The sequence below is a fragment of the Somniosus microcephalus genome, chromosome 21 (genome assembly GCF_052327205.1).
Source record: "Somniosus microcephalus isolate GS21.2 chromosome 21, FLI_Smic_1.0, whole genome shotgun sequence".
In the NCBI taxonomy this organism is placed as follows: domain Eukaryota; kingdom Metazoa; phylum Chordata; class Chondrichthyes; order Squaliformes; family Somniosidae; genus Somniosus; species Somniosus microcephalus.
The window spans coordinates 32024495-32049557 of record NC_141007.1 but is presented as its reverse complement, the minus strand read 5'-3'; the positions used below and the strand labels follow the sequence as shown (position 1 = coordinate 32049557).

General features: G+C 46.7%; 1 protein-coding gene across 1 annotated transcript in view; it reads right to left on the bottom strand.

Moving 5' to 3' along the window:
* The window catches only part of LOC147102690 (dynein axonemal heavy chain 9-like), a 394408-nt gene that overhangs the window by 215655 nt on the left and 153690 nt on the right, over positions 1-25063 (bottom strand). Inside the window, exon 18 of the mRNA XM_085963406.1 lies at positions 21014-21202. Within this exon, the coding sequence (XP_085819532.1) occupies positions 21014-21202 (189 nt within the window). The remainder of the gene's footprint in view (positions 1-21013; positions 21203-25063) is intronic.

Genomic DNA, 25063 nt, shown 5'->3' with positions numbered 1-25063 from the left:
ATAGTGGCAATAACAGAGACCTGGTGTTGTGTATGTGTACCTTTAAGAGAATAACTGGTCTCAGACTGCAGTACCAGCAGTGACCACCCCTGTATAAAAAGGCGCTAGCAGCCTTCTGTAGTTTCAGTTTCCAGCGTGTCTCCATTCAGTAAAGACTTGTTAAACCAACTCCTGCATTCCGTGTCTCCATTAACACACGGATTTAATACTGGCGACGAGTAAGAAACGAACTTACCTGCAACTCGGCAGCACCTCAGACGACGTTATTGACGGTCGAAGCCAGAAGAGAGAAAAATAAAAAAAATAATCCACAGAAACTCGAGAAACGGGCGTCGACCGTGGGCAACCGCCCTCCAAATCATCGACTTGAAAAGTGCAGGAGAGACTGTCGAGAGCCAGGCTTGGTCTCCAGTCTGTGGTTTCCCAGCCAATCGGGCTGGTGGCAGGTAGTGCACTGATCCTTCCTGGGCTGCGGCGGGCTAGAGCTCGATCAGGTGGCTCTGCAACGGGGCCGGGCAGCGAGTCGGGTATCAAAGAGAGAGAGAGAGGGTGGAGCACACAGGGCACGGCCGGTGCTTCGCAGCCGGGCAGCGTTCGGACCTAAGAAGAGGGAGGGAAGTGTCCCAGAGGGTCCGCTCCATGATGGGAAAGGTTAAAAATAAAAATACCGCGGAGAGCGGCGTTGACAGCAGCGGCAGCGGCGGGAAAGTGCGGGAGGTGCCATCTTAACTCGACGGGGAAGAAGGAAAAGCGCGGGAGGCGCCATCTTAGATTTTCAAGATGCCAAAGACTGGTGATATCACTGCCTTTGATAATGCAATAGAAGACTGGACCACGTATGTGGAAAGAGTCAAGGTATATTGCGAGGCAAACGAAATAGCCGAGGAGAAAAAGGCATCGGTATTGCTAAATTTAATGGGCGCAAGAACGTACAGCCTATTGCGGGACCTAATTACTCCAGCCAAACCGAAGGCGAAGAGTTTTAACAAAATTGTTGCTATCCTAAAGGAACACCTAAATCCTACACCGCTGCTGATAGCAGAAAGATTTAAATTCCACAAGAGAAATCAGCATAAAAATGAGAGCAATGCTGATTACCTTACGGAACTACGCAAGCTATCAAAGCACTGCCAGTTCGGAGCAGGACTGGCAGATACCTTACGGGACAAATTTGTCTGTGGACTCCTGAGTGAAGGAACCCAGAAGAGGTTACTCTCAGAGAAAGAGCTGACGCTAGATAAGGCTTTCAGCGTGGCAGTATCGTACGAAGCAGCAGCAAGGCGAGCTGCGGAAATACAACAAAAGCCACAGGAATACGGCACCCACAAAATGACACGGGGATTTGCAAAATGTTATCGCTGCGGCAGAACAAACCATGACCAGAAGGACTGCTGGTCCAAGGACAAAATATGCAGGCAATGTGGAAAGATGGGACACATTGCACGAGTTTGCAGGTCTGAGAAGAAGACCAACGACAATAAAAAGGCTACTAAGGAACCGTACAGGAAAGTACAAAAGATGACGGACAGTAGTTCCGAAGACCAGATGAGCGATAGTGAATCCGGGAACAAGAGACTAAGCTGTCTCAAACTTCACAACGTAATCGCAAAAGAGGATCACCGAACCATGTGGGTCACCCTCATGATAGCAGGGTCCCAAGTCAAAATGGAATTGGATACAGGATCAGCTCTAACCGTCATGAATCGACGAGACTACGAACGGCTATTCTCACACATACCCTTGAGAGAGACATCCATTGTCTTGAGGACGTATACGGGGCAAAAAGTATACCCCAGAGGAAAAATAAGGGTGCCTGTCGAATACAACGGCAAGAAAATACGGAAATTGTATCTCTACATTCTGCAAGATGGTGGACCACCGTTATTGGGACGTGAATGGATCAGAAAGATAAGTTTAGACTGGCACTCCATTCAGGCACTGAGGGTGGCTGGTAAAAAGGATGACGACGTCACTCCTGGACGATTGTCAACAATCTTAGCTGACGCCAAAGAGGTATTTCAACAAGAACTGGGCACTCTTAAAGGCGTAACCGCCTCGATAAAAATAGAGGAGAATGCAATTCCCAAGTTTTTCAAAGCAAGACCGGTACCATATGCAATTCGCCCAGCCGTTGAGGCAGAGCTGGAGAATCTGGAGAATGCAGGCGTGTTATCTAAGGTAGACTGGAGCGAGTGGGCGACACCCATCGTTCCTGTCATGAAGAAAACGTTAAACAATGAGTCTGAGGAGCCAAGGAAGGTTCGCATCTGTGGGGACTTCAAGGTGACAGTGAACCCAGTCCTTCACACTGTACAATATCCTCTTCCAAGGATAGAGGATATCTTCGCCTCACTATCTGGAGGGAAGCGTTTTACAAAAATTGACCTAGCACAAGCATATTTGCAGATGGAGGTTGAAGAATCCTCTAGGAAGTATCTCACGACAAACACTCACAAAGGTCTTTACCAGTATAATTGACTGGTATTCAGAGTAGCATCAGCTCCGGCGATATGGCAAAGAGCGATGGAACAAGTCCTGCAAGGGATTCCGAGGACTCAGTGTTACTTGGATGACATCCTGGTGACAGGTGAAGATGACAGTGAACACCTTGCCAACCTAGAGCAGGTGCTCACTAGACTACGTGAACATGGGCTACAAGCCAATCGCTCCAAGTGCGAGTTTTTTAAGAAACAGATATTGTATTGTGGCCACGTGATTGATGAAGAGGGGTTGCATAAGTCCCCTGACAAAATTGAAGCGGTAGTTAAGGCTCCAGCGCCTGAAAATGTGTCCCAACTGAGGTCATTCCTCGGATTGGTGAATTACTACCATAAGTTTTTGCCGAATTTGTCCACAATTCTGCATCCACTGAACGCCCTACTACGAACGGGAGTAGCATGGAAATGGAGCGATGAATGTAAGCGGGCCTTTCAGAAGAGTAAGGACCTAATCACTTCAAGAGAAGTATTGGCTCACTACAACCCATCACTACCAATAAGACTGGCGTGTGATGCGTCTCCCTACGGCATTGGGGCGGTACTGTCACATAAATTCCTTGATGGTTCTGAGAGGCCGATAGCTTTTGTGTCACGCTCGTTAACTTCAGCCAAGCGTAACTACGCCCAGATTGACAGAGAGGCCCTCAGCCTAGTGTGGGGGGTGAAGAAGTTTAATCACTACCTGCACGGTCAAAAATTTACTCTAATAACTGATCATCAACCTCTCGTCTCCATTTTCAACCCTCAGAAGGGCGTACCGATAATGACAGCACAACGGCTACAGAGGTGGTCCCTTTTCCTTGTGGCACACCAATATGACATCGAGTACAAAGGAACTAAACAGCATGGGAATGCTGATGGATTGTCGCGCCTACCGTTGCCGGCGGTGGAAGAAGAACTTGCAGTGGATCCAATGGAGATATTCCACTCGACCATAGTCGAATGTCTCCCTGTGACAAATGCAAACATAGAAAAGGAAACACGGAATGACCCGACACTATCACGGGTCTATGATTTAACGGTGAAGGGATGGCCAGCACATGGCGAACCACTGCTGCCAGCATTCTCGCCGAGAAGAGAACAGCTGTCAGTGTGCAGAGGAAACTTGATGTGTGGATCCAGAGTAGTAATTCCACCCAAATTGAAGGATAGAGTGCTCAATGAGCTTCATGAGGGCCATCTGGGAGGGGTAAAAATGAAAAACTTAGCTAGAGCGTTTGTGTGGTGGCCGGGAATCGATAGAGAAATCGAAGAGATGACCAAGAGCTGTACAGGATGCCAGAAAGTCCAAAACGCCCCACCACAAGCCCCTCTACATCCATGGGAGTGGCCCTCATCTCCATGGCAAAGGGTGCACATTGATTTTGCTGGTCCCTTCATGGACTCGATGTTTTTAATTGCGGTGGATGCACATTGAAAGTGGCCAGAGGTAATAAAAATGTCCTCAACCACCACAGAAAAAACTATTACAGTCTTACGAACCATATTCGCCAGGAATGGGCTGCCTGAACAGATTTGTTCTGACAATGGACCACAGTATGTGTCTGAAGAGTTCCGGAGGTTCTTAAAGAACAATGGTGTTAAGCATTACACATCTGCCCCATATCATCCAGCCACTAATGGATTGGCTGAGAGGTTTGTTCAAACATTCAAGAAGGCTATCAAGGCAATGTGTAATGAAGATATACCCCTACAACACAAGGTGGACAACTTCTTGTTTGCCTACCGGAATGCGACACATGCGGTTACCAACCAAACTCCTGCCATGATGTTCTTCAATCGAAGACTACGATGCCGCTTGGATTTGGTTAAGCCGAACATCAGAAGAGATGTGGAGAACAGGCAGTTTCAGAATATGAATGAAAGACCGACCAGGAGTTTTAAGATAGGTCAACCAGTTTTGGCCCGGGACTACCGCACACAGAAATGGCAGCCAGGAACGATTTGTACACGGCAAGGACCTCTCATGTATACCGTGGACGTTGGAGAGTGCATTGTAAGACGCCATGCTGACCAGATTCTAGAGTCACGGGAAAACGTCAACTCCACACCACGATCTGATACACCTGGCGATGAAACCGACGTACCAATTGCATCTACCGCAGAATCGGTGATATTGGAAGCAGATGAACCAAACAACGACATTGATCCCGACTCAACCTTGCCAGAAGAACCTGATACCCCACAGAGGCGTTATCCAGACAGAATCAGGAAGCCTCCTCAAAGACTGAACTTATAATTGCTTAACCTCAACCAATATATCTAGCAACCGTAATTGTGATTGTAATTAGTTATCATTTAGTTGTTAAATGAATGTTATGTACTGTTTATCTAAAAGGGGAGGAATTGTTGTGTATGTGTACCTTTAAGAGAATAACTGGTCTCAGACTGCAGTACCGGCAGTGACCACCCCTGTATAAAGAGGCGCTAGCAGCCTTCTGTAGTTTCAGTTTCCAGAGTGTCTCCATTCAGTAAAGACTTGTTAAACCAACTCCTGCATTCTGTGTCTCCATTAACACACAGATTTAATACCTGGCTCAAAGAAGGGGAGAATTGGGAACTTCCTGACTAGAATGTATTCAGGAAAAATAGGGAAGGATAAAAAAGAGGGGCGTGACAGTATTGATCAAAGAAACTATTATAGCACTGGAGAGGGATGATATAGTTGAGGAGTCAAAGACAGAATCTATTTGGTTAGAATTAAGGAACAATAGAGGAGCTATTATGCTACTGGGTGTATACTATAAGCCACCAAATAGTCAGAAGGAGATAGAGGAGCAAATTAGGGATGGGCAATAAATGCTGGCCTTGCCAGCGCTGTCCACATCCCATAAAGGAATAAAATAAAATTTGTAGGCAAATTACAGAACTGCAGAGTAGTGATAACAGGGGACTTTAATTATCCTAATATAGACTGGGACAGTAATAGTGTAAAGGGCAAAGAGAGGGAAGAATACTTGAAATGTGTACAAAATAACTTTCTTGACTAGTGTGTTTCCAGCCCAATGAGGAAGGAAGCAGTGTTGGATTTAGTTCTAGGGAATGAAGTGGGGCAAATGGAGCACATTTCAGTGAGGGAGCATTTGGGGAACAGTGATCATAATATCATCAGTTTTCGAATAGTTATAAAAAAGGACAATGAACAATCAAGCGTAAAAATACTTAAGTAGAGGAGGGCTAACTTCAGTGAGTTGAAAAGGGATTTGGCCCCGGTGGATTGGAATAAAAAATTGGTAGGCAAAACACTAATTGAACAATGGGAGGCCTTCAAAAGAGGAGATGGTTTGGGTAGAGTAGACACATTCCCACTTGGGGGAAAGGAAGGGCATCCAAAGCTCCCTGGATGGTTAAAGATATAGAGGTTAAAATGAGACAGAAAAAATAGGCTTATGACAAATGTAAGATTCATAATACAGTAGAGAACCAAGCTGAAAATTGAAAGTACAGAGGAGATCTAAAAAAGGAATAAGAGAGGCAAAGAGATAGTATAAGAATAGGTTAGCGGCTAACATAAAAGGGAACCCAAAAGTCTTTTATAAATATATAAATAGTAAAAGGGTAGTCAAAGGAAGGGTGGGGCTGATTCGGGACCAAAAAGGAAATATTCTTGTGGAGGCAGAGGGCACGGCTGAGGTGCTAAATGAGCACTTTGCATCTGTCTTCATTGGAGAAGAGGATGTTGCCAATGTAGCAGTAAAGGAGGAAGCAGTAGTAATATTATATAGGATAAAAATAGATAAAGAGCAGATACTTAAAAGGTCGGCAGTCCTCAATGAAAGTAGATGAGTCACCCGCTCCATGAGATGCATCCTAGGTTACTGAGGGAAGTAAGGGTGGAAATTGCGGAGGCTCTGACAACAATCTTCTAATCCTGCTTGGATATGAGGGTGGTGCCAGAGGACTAGAGGATTGCAAATGTTACACCCCTGTTTAATAAAGGGGAAAGGGATAAGCCCGGCTATTACAGGCCAGTCAGATGAAATTTAACACAGAGAAGTGTGAAGTGATACATTTTGGGAGGAAGAATGAGACAAGGAAATATCAACTAAATGTACAATTCTTAAGGGATGCAGGAACAAAGAGACCTGGGGGTGTATGTACATAAATCTTTGGAGGTGGCAGGATAGGTTGAGAAGGCTGTTAAAAAAATGTTTATGGGATCCTTGGCTTTATTAAGAGGTATAGGGGGAAAAATTCAGTATCGCCCCATTTGGGGCGCCATTATCGGCTGTGCGCAAAGTTTAGCACCTGCCGCTAATTATCACCTCTGACAGCAAACTTGGCTTTTATCGCCCCGGAGGTGATTGGAGCATTAAATCAGGCACTTCACACCTGTCTTAAGGCACAAAGGCCGAGGAGCGAGGCGCTACCTCAGAGCGCTGGCAAAGCTCATGTAATGTCAGTCAGCAATGGAACACAGACACACTGGCGCCGGCCAGTTCTTAAAGGGGAGTTCTGACGAAAGGTCATCGACCTGAAATGTTAACTCTGTTTCTCTCTTCATGGATGCTGCTTGACCTGCTGAGTTTCTCCAGCATTTTCTGTTTTTATCTTAAAGGGGAGGGTTGATTTTTCTCTCCATCCACATCCTGCTCATTGCAGCCTTGAATCTCGGCCTGGAGAGACCTGTACATCAAATCTGCTGGAAAGAACAATGGAGAGACCCAGGGAAAGAGCTCAGAGTGCAGCCCCCACAGTCTCTTCTAAATCAATACAAGCACAAATCAAAATGAACCTGCAAAGCACTGCTCAGTACCCAAAACTCCCTCACACAGCATTGAATCTCTCCAGAAGTCTCTCTCTCTCTCTCAGAATGCGTGGTGCAAAAATGTCACCAACAAAAGAAGGCAGGAAGTGGTCGCCTTTAAATAGCGCTCCCCCAGTCCCTTCCTGACTGCAAAACGCTCCCCTTAACCTGTCGTTGCTAGCGGCAGGTGGTAAGGCAGGGGGCACCACTCAATATCCGGTCCGGGGCGCTACCGGGGCGTTGCGCACTCGACTGACGTCACGATCTGCCAGCGCAGGAGATCGTGGCGGTAGTGTTTAGCGCCGCCACAAATGTCTGGTCAATTTCGCGAGCGGCGCAAACATCACCGCGCCCGGGCGCTAGTTGCTTTGCGCCCCATTAGCGCCCTCTTAAGGCGCTAACGGGAGGTGCAAACCAACTGAATTTTTCCCCCATAGAGTACAAAAGCAAGGAAGTTATGCTAAACCTTTATAAAACACTGGTTAGGCCTCAGCTGCAGTATTGTTTTCAATTCTGGGCATCACACTTCAAGGCCTTAGAGAGGGTGCAAAAAAGATTTACTAGATGGTACCAGGGATGAGGGACTTCAGTTATATGGAGAGACTGGAGAAGCTGGGGTTGTTCACCTTAGAGCAGAGAACATTAAGAGGAAATTTGATAGAGATATTCAAAATCATAAACGTTAAATAAAGAGAAGCTGTTTCCAGTGGTACAAGGGTCGGTAACTAGAGGACACAGATTTAAGATGCTTGGCAAAAGAACCAAATGCGACATGAGGAAACATTCTTTTTCACAACGAGTTGTTGTGATCTGGAATGCACTGCCTGAAAGAGTGGTGGGGTGATTGATGACAGCCTTCTCGCAGTCCGCCCTGTTACGTGATCTTAGATCACAACTAATGTCGTCTCAAAGGACACCGAACTTGTCGTTAAATCGATCTCCCGCTGACAGTAGCAAACCAAGCAAATCAAACGGTCCTCTCCAAGACCAAAGAAAACTACATGTATCCAGCCATCCAAATATGCCAACTTAACATCGAAGGCATCTCTCATTCAAAATGTGAATACCTCGAAAGGTTACTCAAGAAACACACATCGAACACATCCACCAGCTCGACGCAAGAGGGCATGTCACAGGTTTTGACCTAATCGCTTTCAATAACCATCCCAAATATGGCCTTGCACGTTATGTCAAACAAGACATCAAAAGCTGCACTGAACTCTAGCATACCAGTATTGCCAGAGTTTTCACTACAGCAATACACGTAGGAGAGCTAATAATCTCCAATGTCTACAAACCACCACTCATACAGCGGCCTGACCCACCACTCCCTCCTAGTCAACATCCATCCATCTCAGAGACTTTAATAGCCTCTACACAATATGGGGCTTTGCAGACATCACCTATAATGGAGAAGCAATTGCACAGTGGGCTTCACTAGAGAATAAATTCCTCCTTTTTGACGCCAAAGATTGAGGTACGTTTCATTCGTCAAGGTAGCAGAGAGAATATAACCCAGACCTGTGTTTCCTCTCTAAAGACAGCAAAGGAACTATTCTTGACGATTTCCTCAACAGTCAACACAGGCCCTCAATCATCAACGCTGGCATCGAAATTCCTGTCATTACATCAACACCGGAACCACGATGGAACTTCAAAAAAGCAAACTGGGAAACCTTCCAAAGGTCAGTTGACACCAACATCAGGTGGATTCCACCAACCACCAATGCCCTCAACAGATTTATAGGAATTATTAAAGCTGCCACAAAACACAGTATACCTCGGGGGTTTAGAAAGACATATATCCTTGTTGGACGGAAGAAAGCGAGGCTCTCTACCAGAGGTATTCGCTGAACAAGAAACCAGCCACAGCCACCGCAATGCTGGAGTCCTTGAACTGGGCGAGACATGAAAGGTGGAGGAGCCTTGTGGAGAAGACTAACTTCACTCACTCCAGCAGGAAAACATGGGCCCTGCTCCGCCAACTTGGTGAGGCAAACCCCGCCTGTAAACACGGGGTGACCATCAGAGCAGGACGCCATTGTATCCCACTTGATACAAATATCAAAGGCTCTGCTGGACAAAGAATCTTGACGCCAGGTGAAGTGGCAGTTTTCGACAAACTTGATGGCGGCACCAAGATCGTCAACTCTGTCTGATCCATTCACCTTGGACAAACTAAACGCAGCCCTGTCGACAACCACATCTGGAAAAGCTGCTGGTCCAGATGGTGTTTACCCAGAATTCTTAAAAGCACTGGGACCCAAAGCCAAGAGATGGTTGACCTCCTTCTTCTCTGAGGTACTGGCAACTGGTAAAATTCCATCTATTTGGAGGGAGACTAAAATAATTGCCCTCCTGAAGCAGGGGACAAATGCTTGTGAAGCTTCCAGCTACTGCCCGATCTCCTTACTTTGCGCTTGTTATAAAGTGCTGGAGAGACTACTACTCCACAGAAATAACAACAGAAAATGCTGGAAAAACTCAGCAGGTCAGGCAACATCCGTGGAGAGAAATTTGAGTTGACGTTTCGGGTTGGACCCTTCTTCAAAACTGGAAAGAAAAGAAACTAGATCGGAGGCAGGGCTGCGATCGGACAAAAGAATAAAAGAAACAAAAGAAGTAAAAGAGATTAGAAGCTAGACGAGATGGTAATAGGCTGGGCCTCTTGTATTGTTCCACGGAAGCTCAATGTAAACTCGAGGAACAGCACCTCATCTTCTGATTAGGCAGTCTGCAGCCTTCCGGACTCAATATCGAGTTCAACAATTTCAGATCATAAGCTCGGCCCCCATTTCATTTTCTCTTGTAATTGTTCCACTCCTTTCCCCCCCCCCTTTCCTTTTGTTTCTCTCTCACACCTGGCAGCTATCTTTTGCCCTGCCAGTACACTTTACACCTAATCCCAGCCTATTACCATCTCGTCTAGCTTCTAATCTCTTTTACTTCTTTTGTTTCTTTTATTCTTTTGTCCGATCGCAGCCCTGCCTCCGATCTAGTTTCTTTTCTTTCCAGTTTTGAAGAAGGGTCCAACCCGAAACGTCAACTCAAATTTTTCTCCACGGATGTTGCCTGACCTGCTGAGTTTTTCCAGCATTTTCTGTTGTTATTTCGGATTTCCAACATCTGCAGTATTTTGCTATCGTACTACTCCACAGACTAGCCTCCATCATTGAGCCAACCATTCCTAAGCAGCAAGCGGGCTTCCAGAGTGGCCGTAACTGCTGCAACCAAGTGGTAGCTTTAACAACGCACATCGAAGCAAGCTTCCAGCACCAGCTCAAGACTGCCGTAGCACTCATGGACCTGTCAGCGGCATATGACACAGTATGAAAGCATGGACTTGCTTTTCAAACTCTCCACCATTTTACCCTGCAGAACAACAATCCATCTTCTCAACTCCATGCTTAGCAACAGACGCTTCCGTGTGTACTCTGGCACCCAGAAGAGCAGATATAGGACATTGAACGATGGACTCCCACAGGGTTCTGTCCTGGCACCCATATCATTCAACGTTTACACCAGTGACCTGCCCGAAACAGAGTCCCGCAAGTTCGTACAGGCTGATGACATTGCCTTGGCTACACAAAACATGAATCTGTCCATCACCGAGGAGACCCTGACCAGTGATTTACAGAGGAAGGAGGCCTACTTCCGCCGATGGCAACTTCAGCCAAACATGCAAAAAACCGCCACCTCGACCATCCACCTCAAAGCTCATCAAGCAAACCAAGCTTTGAAAGTCTCCTTTTGTGGCGCAGAGATAAACCATGACAAAAAACCTATTTAGGAGTCACGCTTGATCGCACCCTGTCATATAGACAACATCTCCAGATCCTTGGGAAGAAACTAAAGAGTAGGGTCAACTTGATCCAGAAACTCACCAGATCCACATGGGGAGCAGACGCTCAAACCCTCCATACAGCAGCACTCGCCCTGGTGTACTCTACAGCGGAGTACTGTTCTCCGGCATGGTTATCAGGTCTGCATGTCAAATCCGTTGATGTCCAGCTGAATTCTACTAGGAGAATTATCAGCGGTACGCTTTTATTGACACCAACATCTTGGCTGCCCGTGCTTGCAAACATCGCACCACCACACCTACGCTGCGAATATGTAGTTTCCAGAGAATACAACTGCTACATCAGCAAAGACATGCCGATCCAGGCTGACTTGAACAACCTACCACCAATCCGTCTCAAATCTAGAAGACCATTTTGGACCGTCGCTGAAGCCCTTCAGTGATCTCCCCTCAGCCTTGATGATCGATGGCGAAATACTTGTAAGAACTATAACATACGGAATGGATTCCTTATAGAGGACCCCACAGTACAACCTGAAGGATCAAACCTTCCTCGCAAACAGTGGACAACCGTCAACCGCCTCAGAACCAGTCATGGTAGATGCTGCCACCTTCTCCATAGATGGAAGATTAAAGCATCCCCATCATGCGACTGTGGAGCTCCTAATCAGACCCTGGAGCACATCATTGAGCACTGCCCTCAGAAGAAATTCACAGGCAGCCTACAAGATATCCACGTTGTTACACGGGAAGCTTTGGCCTGGATATCTGACTTAGATAGGGACATTTGATTTGCTTTGTTGCTACCATACAAAAGAAGAAGGGTGGAGGAAGCAGATTCAATTGTAACATTCAAAAGAGAATTGGATAAATACTTGAAGGGAAAAAATCTACAAGACTGTGGGGAAAGAGCAGGGGAGTGGGACTAATTGGAGAGCTGGTTCAAAGAGCTGGCACAGGCATGATGGGCCGAATGGCCTCCTTCAGTGCTGTGTCATTCTATGATTCTAAGAAGGGGTGTCATGCCTGGGTAATCCATGGAATGTCCTGCTGAGAGCTACAGGGAGCACTGGAGGTACTCAACTGCTGGCTAAAGGCAACAAGCAAGGTGGATCAAGAAAGTCATTAACAAGATACACAATGTGGAAACATGTACCCAAACATCCATAACAATAAAGGAAAACAGCAAATATAAAATGGAAAATATGAATTATATATTAGATTTCACAGTAAAATTTGGTGCTTTGAACTGTCAACATACAGTTTTGATTCTACTGAAAGGAATAGTCTAAATAGTACAGAATTTATTACACGTTAAAACTTAATTTGAGGCTCAACTGACACCCTTAATATCCATCCATAAGATTCAATCTGGAAATTTGTGATGTTATCCAAGCTCCTTGCTTAAAAGATAGCCTTAGTACTCACTCTCCCCATCCATAGTTTTACTAATGATTAAGTTATAGAAGAGACTGGTATACAATATATATGAAGGACACTGGGCATTCCTGAACGATGCACACAGGAGATGGCAGGTCTCTCTTGTATTGAAGATTTTATAAGGATGGAGGCATAAGTGGTCATTGTCTTCAGTCCTCTGTTATCAGTTGGATCACAATGTCAATTGAAGAACAGTATTATCCAAGACCCAGGCGCATTATTTGTTGACTACTGAACAAGTTGATTATTTCAGTCTGTATTAGGAGGAGATGGTAGACACACAAACTTCCTTGTGTGATATCAGGAGACAGGTACATACTTTATATGGCCCCGTAACTTAAAATGCAAGGGAGTTCAAAAGCAACATGACAATTAATCATTTCAACATGAATGCTTTTAAGGCAGTCAGGCACTTTTGAGCCATAGCCTTAGGCTGTGGGATTTTCTTCCATATTATTTTTTTCATTACTCAGCCTAACAATGGGGCAGAGTTATGATTTACTTCAAAATATGAGAATTCCTTTGCAAGGAAGATAGATTAAAAACATATTATTACAGTAAATAAATTATAAAATATATTTTATTTATGTATTCTTCAAGGCAGACAATGTTGGCCCATTAATCACAGTGCTCATAATTGTGGCTCTTAACTCTTTCAAACCAGAAAATGTATGTTGCGTCACCATGGAAACCACTATCTATTAATGGTTGCTTAAACAGTCCATCTAAAAAAAATGAACCACAATCTTATTGTGCACTTAATTCTCAATTTATCACCAAACTCTATGGTACGTACAGAGAGAAATATTTTAACATTACACAGTGAGTACACTGTACAACTAAATCAGCAACTTGCTTTCACAATACTTAGTGTCACATCAGTTTAGTAATGTTCTCTAACATATGTTGTGTTGGTTAAATCGTGAGAAAATACCATGCGGAATAGCTCATTAATACCCTTTTGTAGACATCTCAAAGCATTAATACCTTTTTATGAACATCACCATGCATCAAGGATATGGGCATTCTTGACAGCCCCTGCTGGCATTAAAGTGATTGAAAGTAGATAAAACAGCACACAAACTAAATAGTATTTATTCTTTTTTAAGGAAAACTATTAGGGGCTGAGCTCAAGGCTCCAATCTAATCTCAGTTTTTGCTGACAGTTATAAACAATTTCTGACATCATTTGAACCTCCTGATTAGATTCCAGCTACCCACTTTACGCTGTATGCTGGAGCAACGAGGTTTTAAACCAGAGGCTACATTATCCAGTGTGTAAGACTTCCATAGAAGCTTTAAAGCAAAGTTATTTAGCTGATATGGTAAAGTAATCACACTCCATTATTCAGAGGGAAGGCACTTGTCAAATGGAGGGTGAGAAGTCCAATTTATACTGCGCTGCTACCGTTACTATGGCAACCCAACAACTACCAATGAACACTCAACAGAAACTGGTCAATTAATAGGCTCCACCAGAGCTCAACAATGGCATCAGCTACAAATGCAACCAAAAGCACATCACTTCTGTTGTCCCTCTAAAGATAGAGAAGTCTTGTGGTTTCAGACACTAGATAATTACGCTTACAACAAATTAGTTGTTAAACAGCACTGCAAAAATGCAGAAAGAGTCTATAGTTACCTCAATTCCTGGGAACATAAGTATAGTGGTTTCATCGCACTATCTTCTTGAATCTGTTCTGTTCCAACAGCCAGCACCTCTGCTGCCTACAGTTATACCCAACTAGGGTTGCTTTAACTAGAACTACAAAGTCATCTGGTTACCACTTCACCCTGATAACAGTAATGGTGAAAATGATCGTGTATTCTAAGAATAATGCAGAGCAGCACAACAACATACTGACCAGTGGAAGGATTTATACATTTACATGGCAGTACAAGGTGTGTGACGTATACATTCATTTATGGTCTTATCACTTTGGCTAGCCACGGGGCCTACGCTACACTTCTAATCAAGCCACATTTTCAAATACTGGCCTGTTATTTACGGGGAGGCGGGGAGGAAGCGGTTTTGCATTTCGGAAGCCCGGAAGGACGGGTTTCCCTCAGGTCCTGCCGTGTTTAACGGCAGAATCTGATTAACATATTTTGTCTCCATTTCCCGGCCGCAGCCAGTCAGATTGGGAGGGTGGTGGGGGGGCAGAGATTGGAGGCTGATGTCAGGAGATATCAGAGGCAAGGAAGAAATCAGAAAGGTTGGAGGCAGGAGATTGGAAGGCTTGGGCAGGGGAGGGGGAGATTGGAAGGCTGGGGGGGAGATTGGAAGGCTGGGGGGGAGATTGGAAGGCTAGGGGGGAGATTGGAAGGCTGGGGGGGGAGATTGGAAGGCTGGGGGGGGAGATTGGAAGGCTGGGGGAGATTGGAAGGCTGGGGGAGATTGGAAGGCTGGGGGGGGAGATTGGAAGGCTGGGGCGGAGATTGGAAGGCTGGGGGGAGATTGGAAGGCTGGGGGGAGATTGGAAGGCTGGGGGGAGATTGGAAGGCTGGGGGGAGATTGGAAGGCTGGGGGGGAGATTGGAAGGCTGGGGGGGGAGATTGGAAGGCTGGGGGGGAGATTGGAAGGCTGGGGGGAGATTGGAAGGCTGGGGGGGAGATTGGAAGGCTGGGGGGGGGAGATTGGAAGGCTGGGCGGGAGATTGGAAGGCTGGGCGGGAGATTGGAAGGCTGGGCGGGAGATTGGAAGGCTGGGCGGGAGATTGGAAGGTGGGGGGGAGATTGGAAGGCTGGGGGGGGGAGATTGGAAGGCTGGGGGGAGATTGGAAGGCTGGGGTGGTGGAGATTGGAAGGCTGGGGGAGATTGGAAGGCTGGGGGGGGAGATTGGAAGGCTGGGGGGGAGATTGGAAGGCTGGGGGAGATTGGAAGGCTGGGGGGAGATTGGAAGGCTGGGGGGAGATTGGAAGGCTGGGGGGAGATTGGAAGGCTGGGGGGAGATTGGAAGGCTGGGGGGAGATTGGAAGGCTGGGGGGAGATTGGAAGGCTGGGGGGAGATTGGAAGGCTGGGGGGAGATTGGAAGGCTGGGGGGAGATTGGAAGGCTGGGGGGAGATTGGAAGGCTGGGGGGGAGATTGGAAGGCTGGGGAGGTTGGAAGGCTGGGGGGGAGATTGGAAGGCTGGGGGGAGATTGGAAGGCTGGGGGAGATTGGAAGGCTGGGGGGAGATTGGAAGGCTGGGGGGAGATTGGAAGGCTGGGGGGAGATTGGAAGGCTGGGGGGAGATTGGAAGGCTGGGGGGAGATTGGAAGGCTGGGGGGGAGATTGGAAGGCGGGGGGGAGATTGGAAGGCTGGGGGGAGATTGGAAGGCTGGGGGGGGAGATTGGAAGGCTGGGGGGGGGAGATTGGAAGGCTGGGCGGGAGATTGGAAGGCTGGGCGGGAGACTGGAAGGCTGGGGGGGAGATTGGAAGGCTGGGGGGGAGATTGGAAGGCTGGGGGGGAGATTGGAAGGCTGGGGGGAGATTGGAAGGCTGGGGGGGAGATTGGAAGGCTGGGGGGGAGATTGGAAGGCTGGGGGGGAGATTGGAAGGCTGGGGGGGAGATTGGAAGGCTGGGGGGGAGATTGGAAGGCTGGGGGGGAGATTGGAAGGCTGGGGGGAGATTGGAAGGCTGGGGGGGGAGATTGGAAGGCTGGGGGGAGATTGGAAGGCTGGGGGGGAGATTGGAAGGCTGGGGGGGAGATTGGAAGGCTGGGGGGGAGATTGGAAAGCTGGGGGGGAGATTGGAAAGCTGGGGGGGAGATTGGAAGGCTGGGGGGGGGAAGATTGGAAGGCTGGGGGGGGAGATTGGAAGGCTGGGGGGGAGATTGGAAGGCTGGGGGGGGAGATTGGAAGGCTGGGGGGGGAGATTGGAAGGCTGGGCGGGAGATTGGAAGGCTGGGGGGGGAGATTGGAAGGCTGGGGGGGGAGATTGGAAGGTTGGGGGGGGAGATTGGAAGGCTGGGGGGAGATTGGAAGGCTGGGGGGGGAGATTGGAAGGTTGGGGCCGGAGATTGGAAGGCTGGGGGGGAGATTGGAAGGTTGGGGCCGGAGATTGGAAGGCTGGGGGGGAGATTGGAAGGCTGGGGGGGTGGAGATTGGAAGGCTGGGGGGGAGATTGGAAGGCTGGGGGGGTGGAGATTGGAAGGCTGGGGGGGAGATTGGAAGGCTGGGGGGGAGATTGGAAGGCTGGGGGGGAGATTGGAAGGCGGGGGGGAGATTGGAAGGCTGGGGGGGTAGATTGGAAGGGTCAGAGGAGATTGGAGGTTGCAGCTGGAGAGTGCAGAGGAGGGAGGGATCAGAAAGACCAGGGCTGAGGAGATCGGAAAGGCGGGTTGGTGGGAGATCATGGCGGGGTGTGGGGGTGGTTGTGGGAATGGCCTGGGAAACCCAGCCAGCCAGGGTTAAATTTAAAATGGAAGTAATATCTGAGGCACACAGCCTCATTAAAATATTTAAATGAGCGACGCGCCTCCTGGAAGTGGAATTTTCGCTCCCACCAGCAACAACCGCCCCCCCCCCCCCCCGGCCCCCCACCCCACCTCTGTTACAACTGGAAGTGGGTGGATTTGAGGCGGGTTCGGGTTTGAGATTTTTAACTTTTTTCATCCCACCCGACCGAAACCCACCCCTTTTTAGGGATTAAAATTCCCCCTCCACTCTTTCTGGTAAATCATTTATTAATTGAACACTTCAATTTTGCAGTTATAACTTGTATATTCCTTCATCCTCCCCATAGTATCAATAAAATATGTGTTATTTGACCATGTCTGCTTCTTAGATTAGATCCCTCCTGACCTCTGTCTCCCAAGAATGACAATCCCATGGTTTATATGCTTGCAACCTGCTAGAAAAGAAGGTATCACCAGTATTTTCTTGCCCCTCCCAGGAGATTATATGGCTGTAGGGGCGGGTGGGTCAGAAAGTGTCTCGGCTGCTTCAAGCATCATGAGTGTGGGGCAGATTTGATGGACCAACAGGTCTTTCTTAGCCCATCATTTTCATATGTTCATATCAGCTGTGCACAGGGACACAAAATTAGCAAAAGTGAAGCTGATAACAGATATCAGGAAGTCCTTCTTCACAGAAGGAGTAAGTAACACTTGAAATGAACTTTCAGATAAGAGTGGTGGAGGCATATAATCCTGGAAGGATTCAAGAAACAAAATGGATGTGGCAGTGGGGAGACTCGAGTCGTTCTAGTTGGATGAATTCAAGATTGGCCATCGCCATCTGTAATCACCTTCGTAATTTTTGTCATTATCTGTTTTTTTACCTTTTCATCAACATTAGATTGTTTGCTTCGCTCAGCCGTCAAAAAAAAAATTCCAAGAAATCGCTGAGATTAAAGAAGAACAAAAATCTGACAAAGTTTAGAGTAGTGATTCAATAGTGGAATTCTGCTTCTGTCTGTAAATATTCTCGTGTTGTAGGAACGTTGGGAACGTGGTTTATAACAAGTACGACAGGTGTGGAAGCCTCGCGATTGTGATTCATGACGTCATACAACCAGTTGGTTCAGTTCTCGCCTCGCTATCTATTAGCACAGGTTTATTTTTTGCTGACACGCTCTTCTGCTGATATGAATAATAAAACACAAACGTCCATTTAAAGTAATGTTCCAGGCACAAAGGCAAGTTAATAAAGAAAAAGGTCTTTCAGGAGAAACAAATAGATGACAGTTCTTGAGCAGAATAAAAGGCGATTTTTCAATTATTAAAAAGGCAATACACAGTTTGTGCAGCATTTCTATCTTCATTTCCATTTAGCTAAATGATATGGTTTGGTAAAAGATTTATAAGCAGAGAATCGCAGCTATCCTTTGAACGGTAATTTGCTTTAATTTACAATTGTAGCACTTAATCAGATTTGCCAAGAGCCATTACAGTAGAACACAACTGGCTATATAAATATGCAGATAATTGCGTGTCACTGTTACACGATACTTATAATGCACAGCTGTCAACTGTTCAACTTACCACAAAAATATGTAAAAGATTGAAACAATGCTACTTAAAATTCTGTTGCACAATGGGACTGCATGATGCAGTGCCGCAGAATACTGCCTTTGCACCTCTGGGAGCTGGATTTGAATGCAGTCCAGATTGGCTGAATGAGTGTTTCCACACTCTGCTGACTGTAAGCATTAAATACACCCGGGCAGCCTCAGCCTACTTCCAAGTAGACGCAATTCCACGGGATAAAAGAATTCAGCACAATTGCTAACTACAGAGAGGCCATATGGAAAACTCATATTAAATGACATTGGTGAATTCTCAGAAGGTTGGGGTTGAGATGCAACTAGCAGCTGATGGACATGTGTCCTCTTGGGCCAGATGGATGGTTCGTGCTGGCATTACTCCCGAGAGGACCCTGACAAATGGACTGTTGACATTTCATCTTGGACCAATAATTAAGGACTTTAACCATAAGATGTCATGTAGGAAAATACACTTTTACATTGGCATTTGGATCGTTCAGATCGCAGTGTCTGTGAGTCACCTCCCCATGTTTACATTCCTTCAAGTGGCAGGCTGGTCCCATCAGCATAATTATAGATCCAAGTTTTTGTGGTTCTACTAATCCACCATGAGGATAAGAGAGCCAGATTTAGCTGCAAAAATGTCGGTGCGTGGATGCTACTTTCCCACAGTTTAAACTAAGCAAATATCAATGCAAAAAGACATTTAAAGAGCTGCGGACAACTCATTGGGAACAGTAGTCCAACGCACATCTCTAGTTTATTTTACACTGGCCCTGGTTCAATTTGGATTCTGGGAAACTGGTATCCATGAGCCAGCTCCCAGTGTTTAATCTAGATTTTTATGACTCTACGACTGTACCATTGGGTTAAGGGAGCCAAGCATTAGTGTCAACACTGAGGACTAGCTCACGGATTAAAGTCTCTCAGAGTACAACTTAAACGAGGTCTATAAAAAAGCTACTAATATTGAAAGAAGAAAGAAGAAGAACCAGGGGTCACAGTCTAAGGATAAGGGGTAAGCCATTTAGGACTGAGATGAGGAGGAATTTCTTCACCCAGAGAGTGGTGAACCTGTGGAATTCTCTACCACAGAAGGCAGTTGAGGCCAAGTCATTAAATATATTCAAGAAGGAGTTAGATATATTTCTTAACGCTAAGGGGATCAAGGGATATGGGGAGAAAGCAGGGACCGGGTACTGAATTTGGATGATCAGCCATGATCGCATTGAATGGCGGAGCAGGCTCGAGGGGCTGAATGGCCTACTCCTGCTCCTATCTTCTATGTTAAGTCAAAGCTGTTTATCAGACTTTAACGGCCCATAAATTTGGGTCAGGGGCTTCCCGCAGGTGCAAGCCCCCGACCTGCACTTACCTTGCGCGACGGCCGTTGAGCTGTGGGCCCCTGTGGAATTCCGATCCGGGGCCTGCTCCAGCTGCCGGCGCACAGTGCTTGCGTATCCCAGGGGCACAGTTAGTTCGATGCGTCCCCTGGGATCACGTGGGCCATGGAGAGCCAATCGGAGCAGGGAATGCTCCATTCATAAGTCTGACAGGAAGTGCTGTCAAACTTAGAAATACTACGGGCCCCAAAACATCACTAAATCTTCAAATAATTTTTTTTAAATCACATTTTTTAAATAAACTATAAATTACATGAAATAACTATTTTAAACAATAATTTAAACTTTTGAAAAAAATAATTTTATTTTCTAACGGGGCTAAAAATAAACTTACCTTTCTTTAAAGTACTTAAAAATAATAAACCTGCGGAAAAAATGTTTTAATTTTAATTAATTCACCACTTACCTTGTAAAAAGCAGGCCTTACGCCTGCTTTTTACATGTCTAACTTCTGGAGACTTACCCGCCTGGGAAAACCTGCAAAAAAAACCGAAGTTCGATGCGCACGCGCAGCCTCTCCCGCGCACGCGTTCGACCTCTGAACCCCTGCTTTCAGGGGAACAGAAGTTGCGGTTTCCCGCGCATGCGCAGTGCATGCAGGAAACCGGCACTTCCATTGGGCTTACGGGTGAGTACCCCATGCGTACTCACCCGTGGAGGCCCGAATTTCTGGGCCAACATCTCATTAGCAAGGAACAATGACACATATGGCAGTGCTGGTAAAAGAGTGAATCAGCCTTTATGATTGAAACCCAATAATAATTCAAGGAAGATCAAGACAATGAGCCAAACTATCTTGGAAAAATACCTACATGGCAGAGAAAACAGCATAAGTGGTGTCTTGAGTGTTATATCCGTATTCTACAAAGATCTACCTAGATAATCATATATAATATTGAATGCACCAAAGGTTCTCCCAAAACACACTTAAAATGTTAAAATTTGCATGAGACATGAGTATATACAAAAGTTGATTAAAAATAAAGCTTTCACTCATATTTAGCGAAACTAACATTTATAGCACAATGTAACAAATGCATTTGTTTATATAATGTATAAATATTACTAAATATTGTCCGTGAGGAAATGTTTAGTAAGTTACAAAACCAGTCAATTTATTAGTAAATAGAATCGCCAAAATTTCTCCTTACTTTGAGCTGCCCAAGATAAGGCTTCCACATTCCATCCATTAGATCCTGTCTATACTTCTTGGTGAAATAGCCCAGATATGAGACAAAGGCAGTGATGAGGAGCACATCTCCACACAGCATACTCTCCTGTTGTTTGAAGTTATGCACAGCTTCAGCCCAACGTACATTTTCTGAGGCCAGGCCACCAACCTATGAAGAATACATTGCTTTGAAACAGATCATAATGAATGATGAATACATTTCCAAAGCAAACCAGCTACTTAAGCTATGGAAACCATTGGAGCTTGATAAAGCTATATGTAGGCAGTGCAAAAGAAACACTAAGGCAGCAAGTCGACTCTCATTGAAAGGCCAAAATCATGACAAGATGTGATAAATTGATCATTTCTTTCAAAACAAGAGAGAACAAAGGCTGTTTAATTCAAACACTCGACATCTCTTTAAATGCTTCTTTGCCATTACTAATGCTCAGAGCAGTACAAAAATGGTTCAAAACAATATCTGTGCATACTGAGGCAGTAGGTAGCCACTTGGGACATTCCTGGTCAGTGAGTAAGAATGAAGTTGCACTTATTTCACAACTTCAGGATGTCCCAAAGTGCTTCATAGCCAGTTGGTAAATAAATGCGTTTCGCTACAGGCTTTGGCATTAAACAATGACAATATAGCTAACACAGGCATCATGGGTCAACAAAGTTAGCTTGAGTTGGAGTACATGTAGGCAGTCACGTACTGTAATAGGCTTTCGCTGACATAAACCCAACTGGAAGAAGAAAACATGTTTAAGCAAATTAGCCAGAACAGAAATATAAGGTTAAGCAGGAAGAAGCAGTGGGGTAATAGAAATTACTGGACAAAAAAAGGAATTAATTCAGTCTGCAACGCTGAGAGAGCTCAGATAAGAATGGAGCCTTTGCAGTAACTATAGGTCTCCACCTGTGTTGTGAAATGAAGTCTGTCCGCCACAGCTGGCTGAAAAAGGTAAAAACAAGAATGACTGTATAAAAGAGAGGGAGCCGATTAGTCAGCTGGTACTTTGAGAGACCAGGACGTGGATTCTGACCAAGGCGAGGCGCCATGAGTTGTGAGCATGCAATGGCTAGAAGAGCTCATAACTTGTAATAGAATAGGTGTTATAGAATTAAGATCTATCTATGAATGTAATGGTTAGTTAAGTTCGGGTGGACATTGGAACTTTTAACGTTATACACCATGCTAAGTATCTTGTGAGTTTCTTGAATCACCTGACGTGTCATCTGGTGTGCTCAACACAGCCAATGAAGTACTTTTGAAGTGTAATTTCCATTATATTATAGGGAAACATGGCAGCCAATGATCCCACAAACAGAAAAAGCTAAATGACCAGCTAATCTGTTTTATTAATGGTTGAGTGATAAATATTGACCAGGGTATCAGGAGAACTCCATTGCTCTTCTTTCAACAGTGAGACTGGATCTTTTATGTCCACTTGAGAGGGCAGACAGGGCTTCGCTTTAACATCTCATCCAAAAGGCGGCAGCTCCAACAGTGCAGCATTGAGGGAGTGTTGCACTGAAGTTGTGATGAAATATGTCATTCATCAGACTCTGTAGTTAACTACACATATTGTATTGCCTGCTCCGGTGTGTTACCTTGTATTGTGTATAGTGCACCGCCCTCTTTGGGTGTCGGCTCCGCCCATACCTGGCCTTACTTAAGACAAGCCCAGGCTTGTCTTGCAGCAGAACAGCAGCATGCTAGGTGAAGCTAGGTGCAGACACAGGCATCTTTTCTTTGCTAATAAAAGCCTTGTTTTATTCAGCTAACTTTGAGTCTTGAAGTTATTGAGGCGCATCAATTTTATTAGCAAACTTTTAACGATGGATCAACTTTTGAAACCGGAACGCTTGGATTTGGACCCGCATGCTTCGGATGCATCGGCACGGTTTGGACACTGGTTCCAGTGCTTGGAATTCTTTATGGCCAACTCCGAAGCCGTCACAGCCTCTAAAGCCACCGGAGATGTGAAACTCAGGATCCTGCAGAATCGGGTAAGCCACCGGGTTTTTCCACTCATCCAAGACGCCGCCACCTACCTGGATGCCTGCAACATTCTAAAGGCCCACTATCAGCGGCCTACCAACGAGGTGTACGCCAGGCACCTGCTTGCTACCTGCACACAGCGACCCGGAGAGTCGCTAGAGGACTTTCTAGTCACCCTAAAAGTGCTTGGCAAAGACTGCAAATGCAAAGACGTGAAAGCCACGGTATACACAGACGAGCTTATTTGGGATGCCTTTATCGCAGGCCTTAGCTCTAATTACATCCGGCAGAGACTGCTAGAGAAAACGGGCCTAGATCTGACACAGGCTGTGGACACAGCGCGATCGCTGGATGTGGCTCAGAAGAACTCTGACTCCTACTCGTCAGGCCGCGCAGCCCACGCCGCCTCTGCTTCCCCGCCCAGTAGCCCAACACCGTCGGGGCCCTGCTCTCCCCCCAGAAGCCCTACGACCGCCGCGACGCATCGGGGCCCCAAATGCTACTTCTGCGGGCAGCCGAAGCACACCAGGAACCTGTGCCCGGCGAAAGGCACCACCTGCTGTAAGTGCGGTAAGAAGGGGCACTTTGGGAAGGTGTGCAGAGGGAACCCCGCAGGCAAAACCGCCACCGCCGCGTGCGCGCCGTGGGAGCGGCCATCTTGGACGCCATCTTGTCCGACCTCGTGGGGTCTGCCATCTCGCAAGCAGACATCGTGGACGCCATCTTACCCGGCCTCGTGGGGCCTACCATCTTGTCCCGATCAGGGCCCTACAGTGGCGTCGATCACAGTGGACCAGTCCAGACCGCACCCACTATCCAAATCGATGGTGGACATCGAGATAAACGGGTGCAAGGTTAAGTGTTTAATTGACAGCGGGAGCACGGAGAGCTTCATTCACCCTGATCTGGTACAACGACTCTCTCTAACTATAGTCCCTACTCAGGGCAAGATCTCTATGGCCGACAAAACCCAGATATCGACTATTGCGGGTTACTGCGCGGTACGATTGTCCGCTAAAGGCACTGTATATAATAATTTTAAACTGTTAATTATGAAGGATTTATGTGTGAGTGTGATCTTGGGCCTGGATTTTCAGTGCGACCACCAAAGCATCACGCTCAATTTCGGTGGGACCCAGCCGCCCCTCACAGTGTGCGGTCTGGCTACCCTGAAGGTAAAGCCGCCTTCGCTATTCGCGAACCTTACCCCTAACTGCCGGCCAATAGCGACCAAAAGCAGGAGGTACAGCTGGGAGGACAGGCGGTTTATCGCGACCGAGGTAGGCAGGCTCTTGAAGGAGCGCATTATTGAACGCAGCAACAGCCCGTGGCGCGCCCAAGTGGTGGTGGTGAGGGGTAGCGAGAAGAAGCGGATGGTGATTGACTATAGTCAAACAGTCAACATCTATAACCAACTAGACGCCTACCCGCTACCCCGCATATCCGAGATGGTGAACCAAATCGCCCAATACCGGGTGTTCTCCACCGTCGACCTCAAGTCAGCGTACCACCAGCTCCCTATCAGACCAGAGGACCGTTCGTACACCGCCTTCAAGGCAAACGGACGCCTCTACCAGTTCCTCAGAGTCCCCTTTGGGGTGACGAATGGGGTCTCGGTCTTTCAGAGGGAGATGGACCGCATGGTCGATGACCACCGCTTGCAGGCAACCTTCCCCTATCTCGACAATGTCACCATCTGCGGCCACAACCAACAGGACCACGACTCAAACCTCGCGAGGTTTCTGAAAACCGCACAAAAACTCAACCTCACCTACAACGAGGACAAGTGCGTTTTCAACACCAGGCGCCTCTGCATACTAGGCAGCGTGGTGGAGAATGGGGAAATCGGACCAGACCCCGACCGATTGCGCCCCCTACGGGAGCTGCCCCTGCCCAACACTCCCAAAGCCCTGAAAAGGTGCCTGGGGTTATTCTCGTATTATGCCCAATGGGTCCCCAACTACTCCGATAAAGCCCGCCCCCTCTTGAAAGCATCCGCTTTCCCGCTCTCTGCTGAGGCCCATGCTG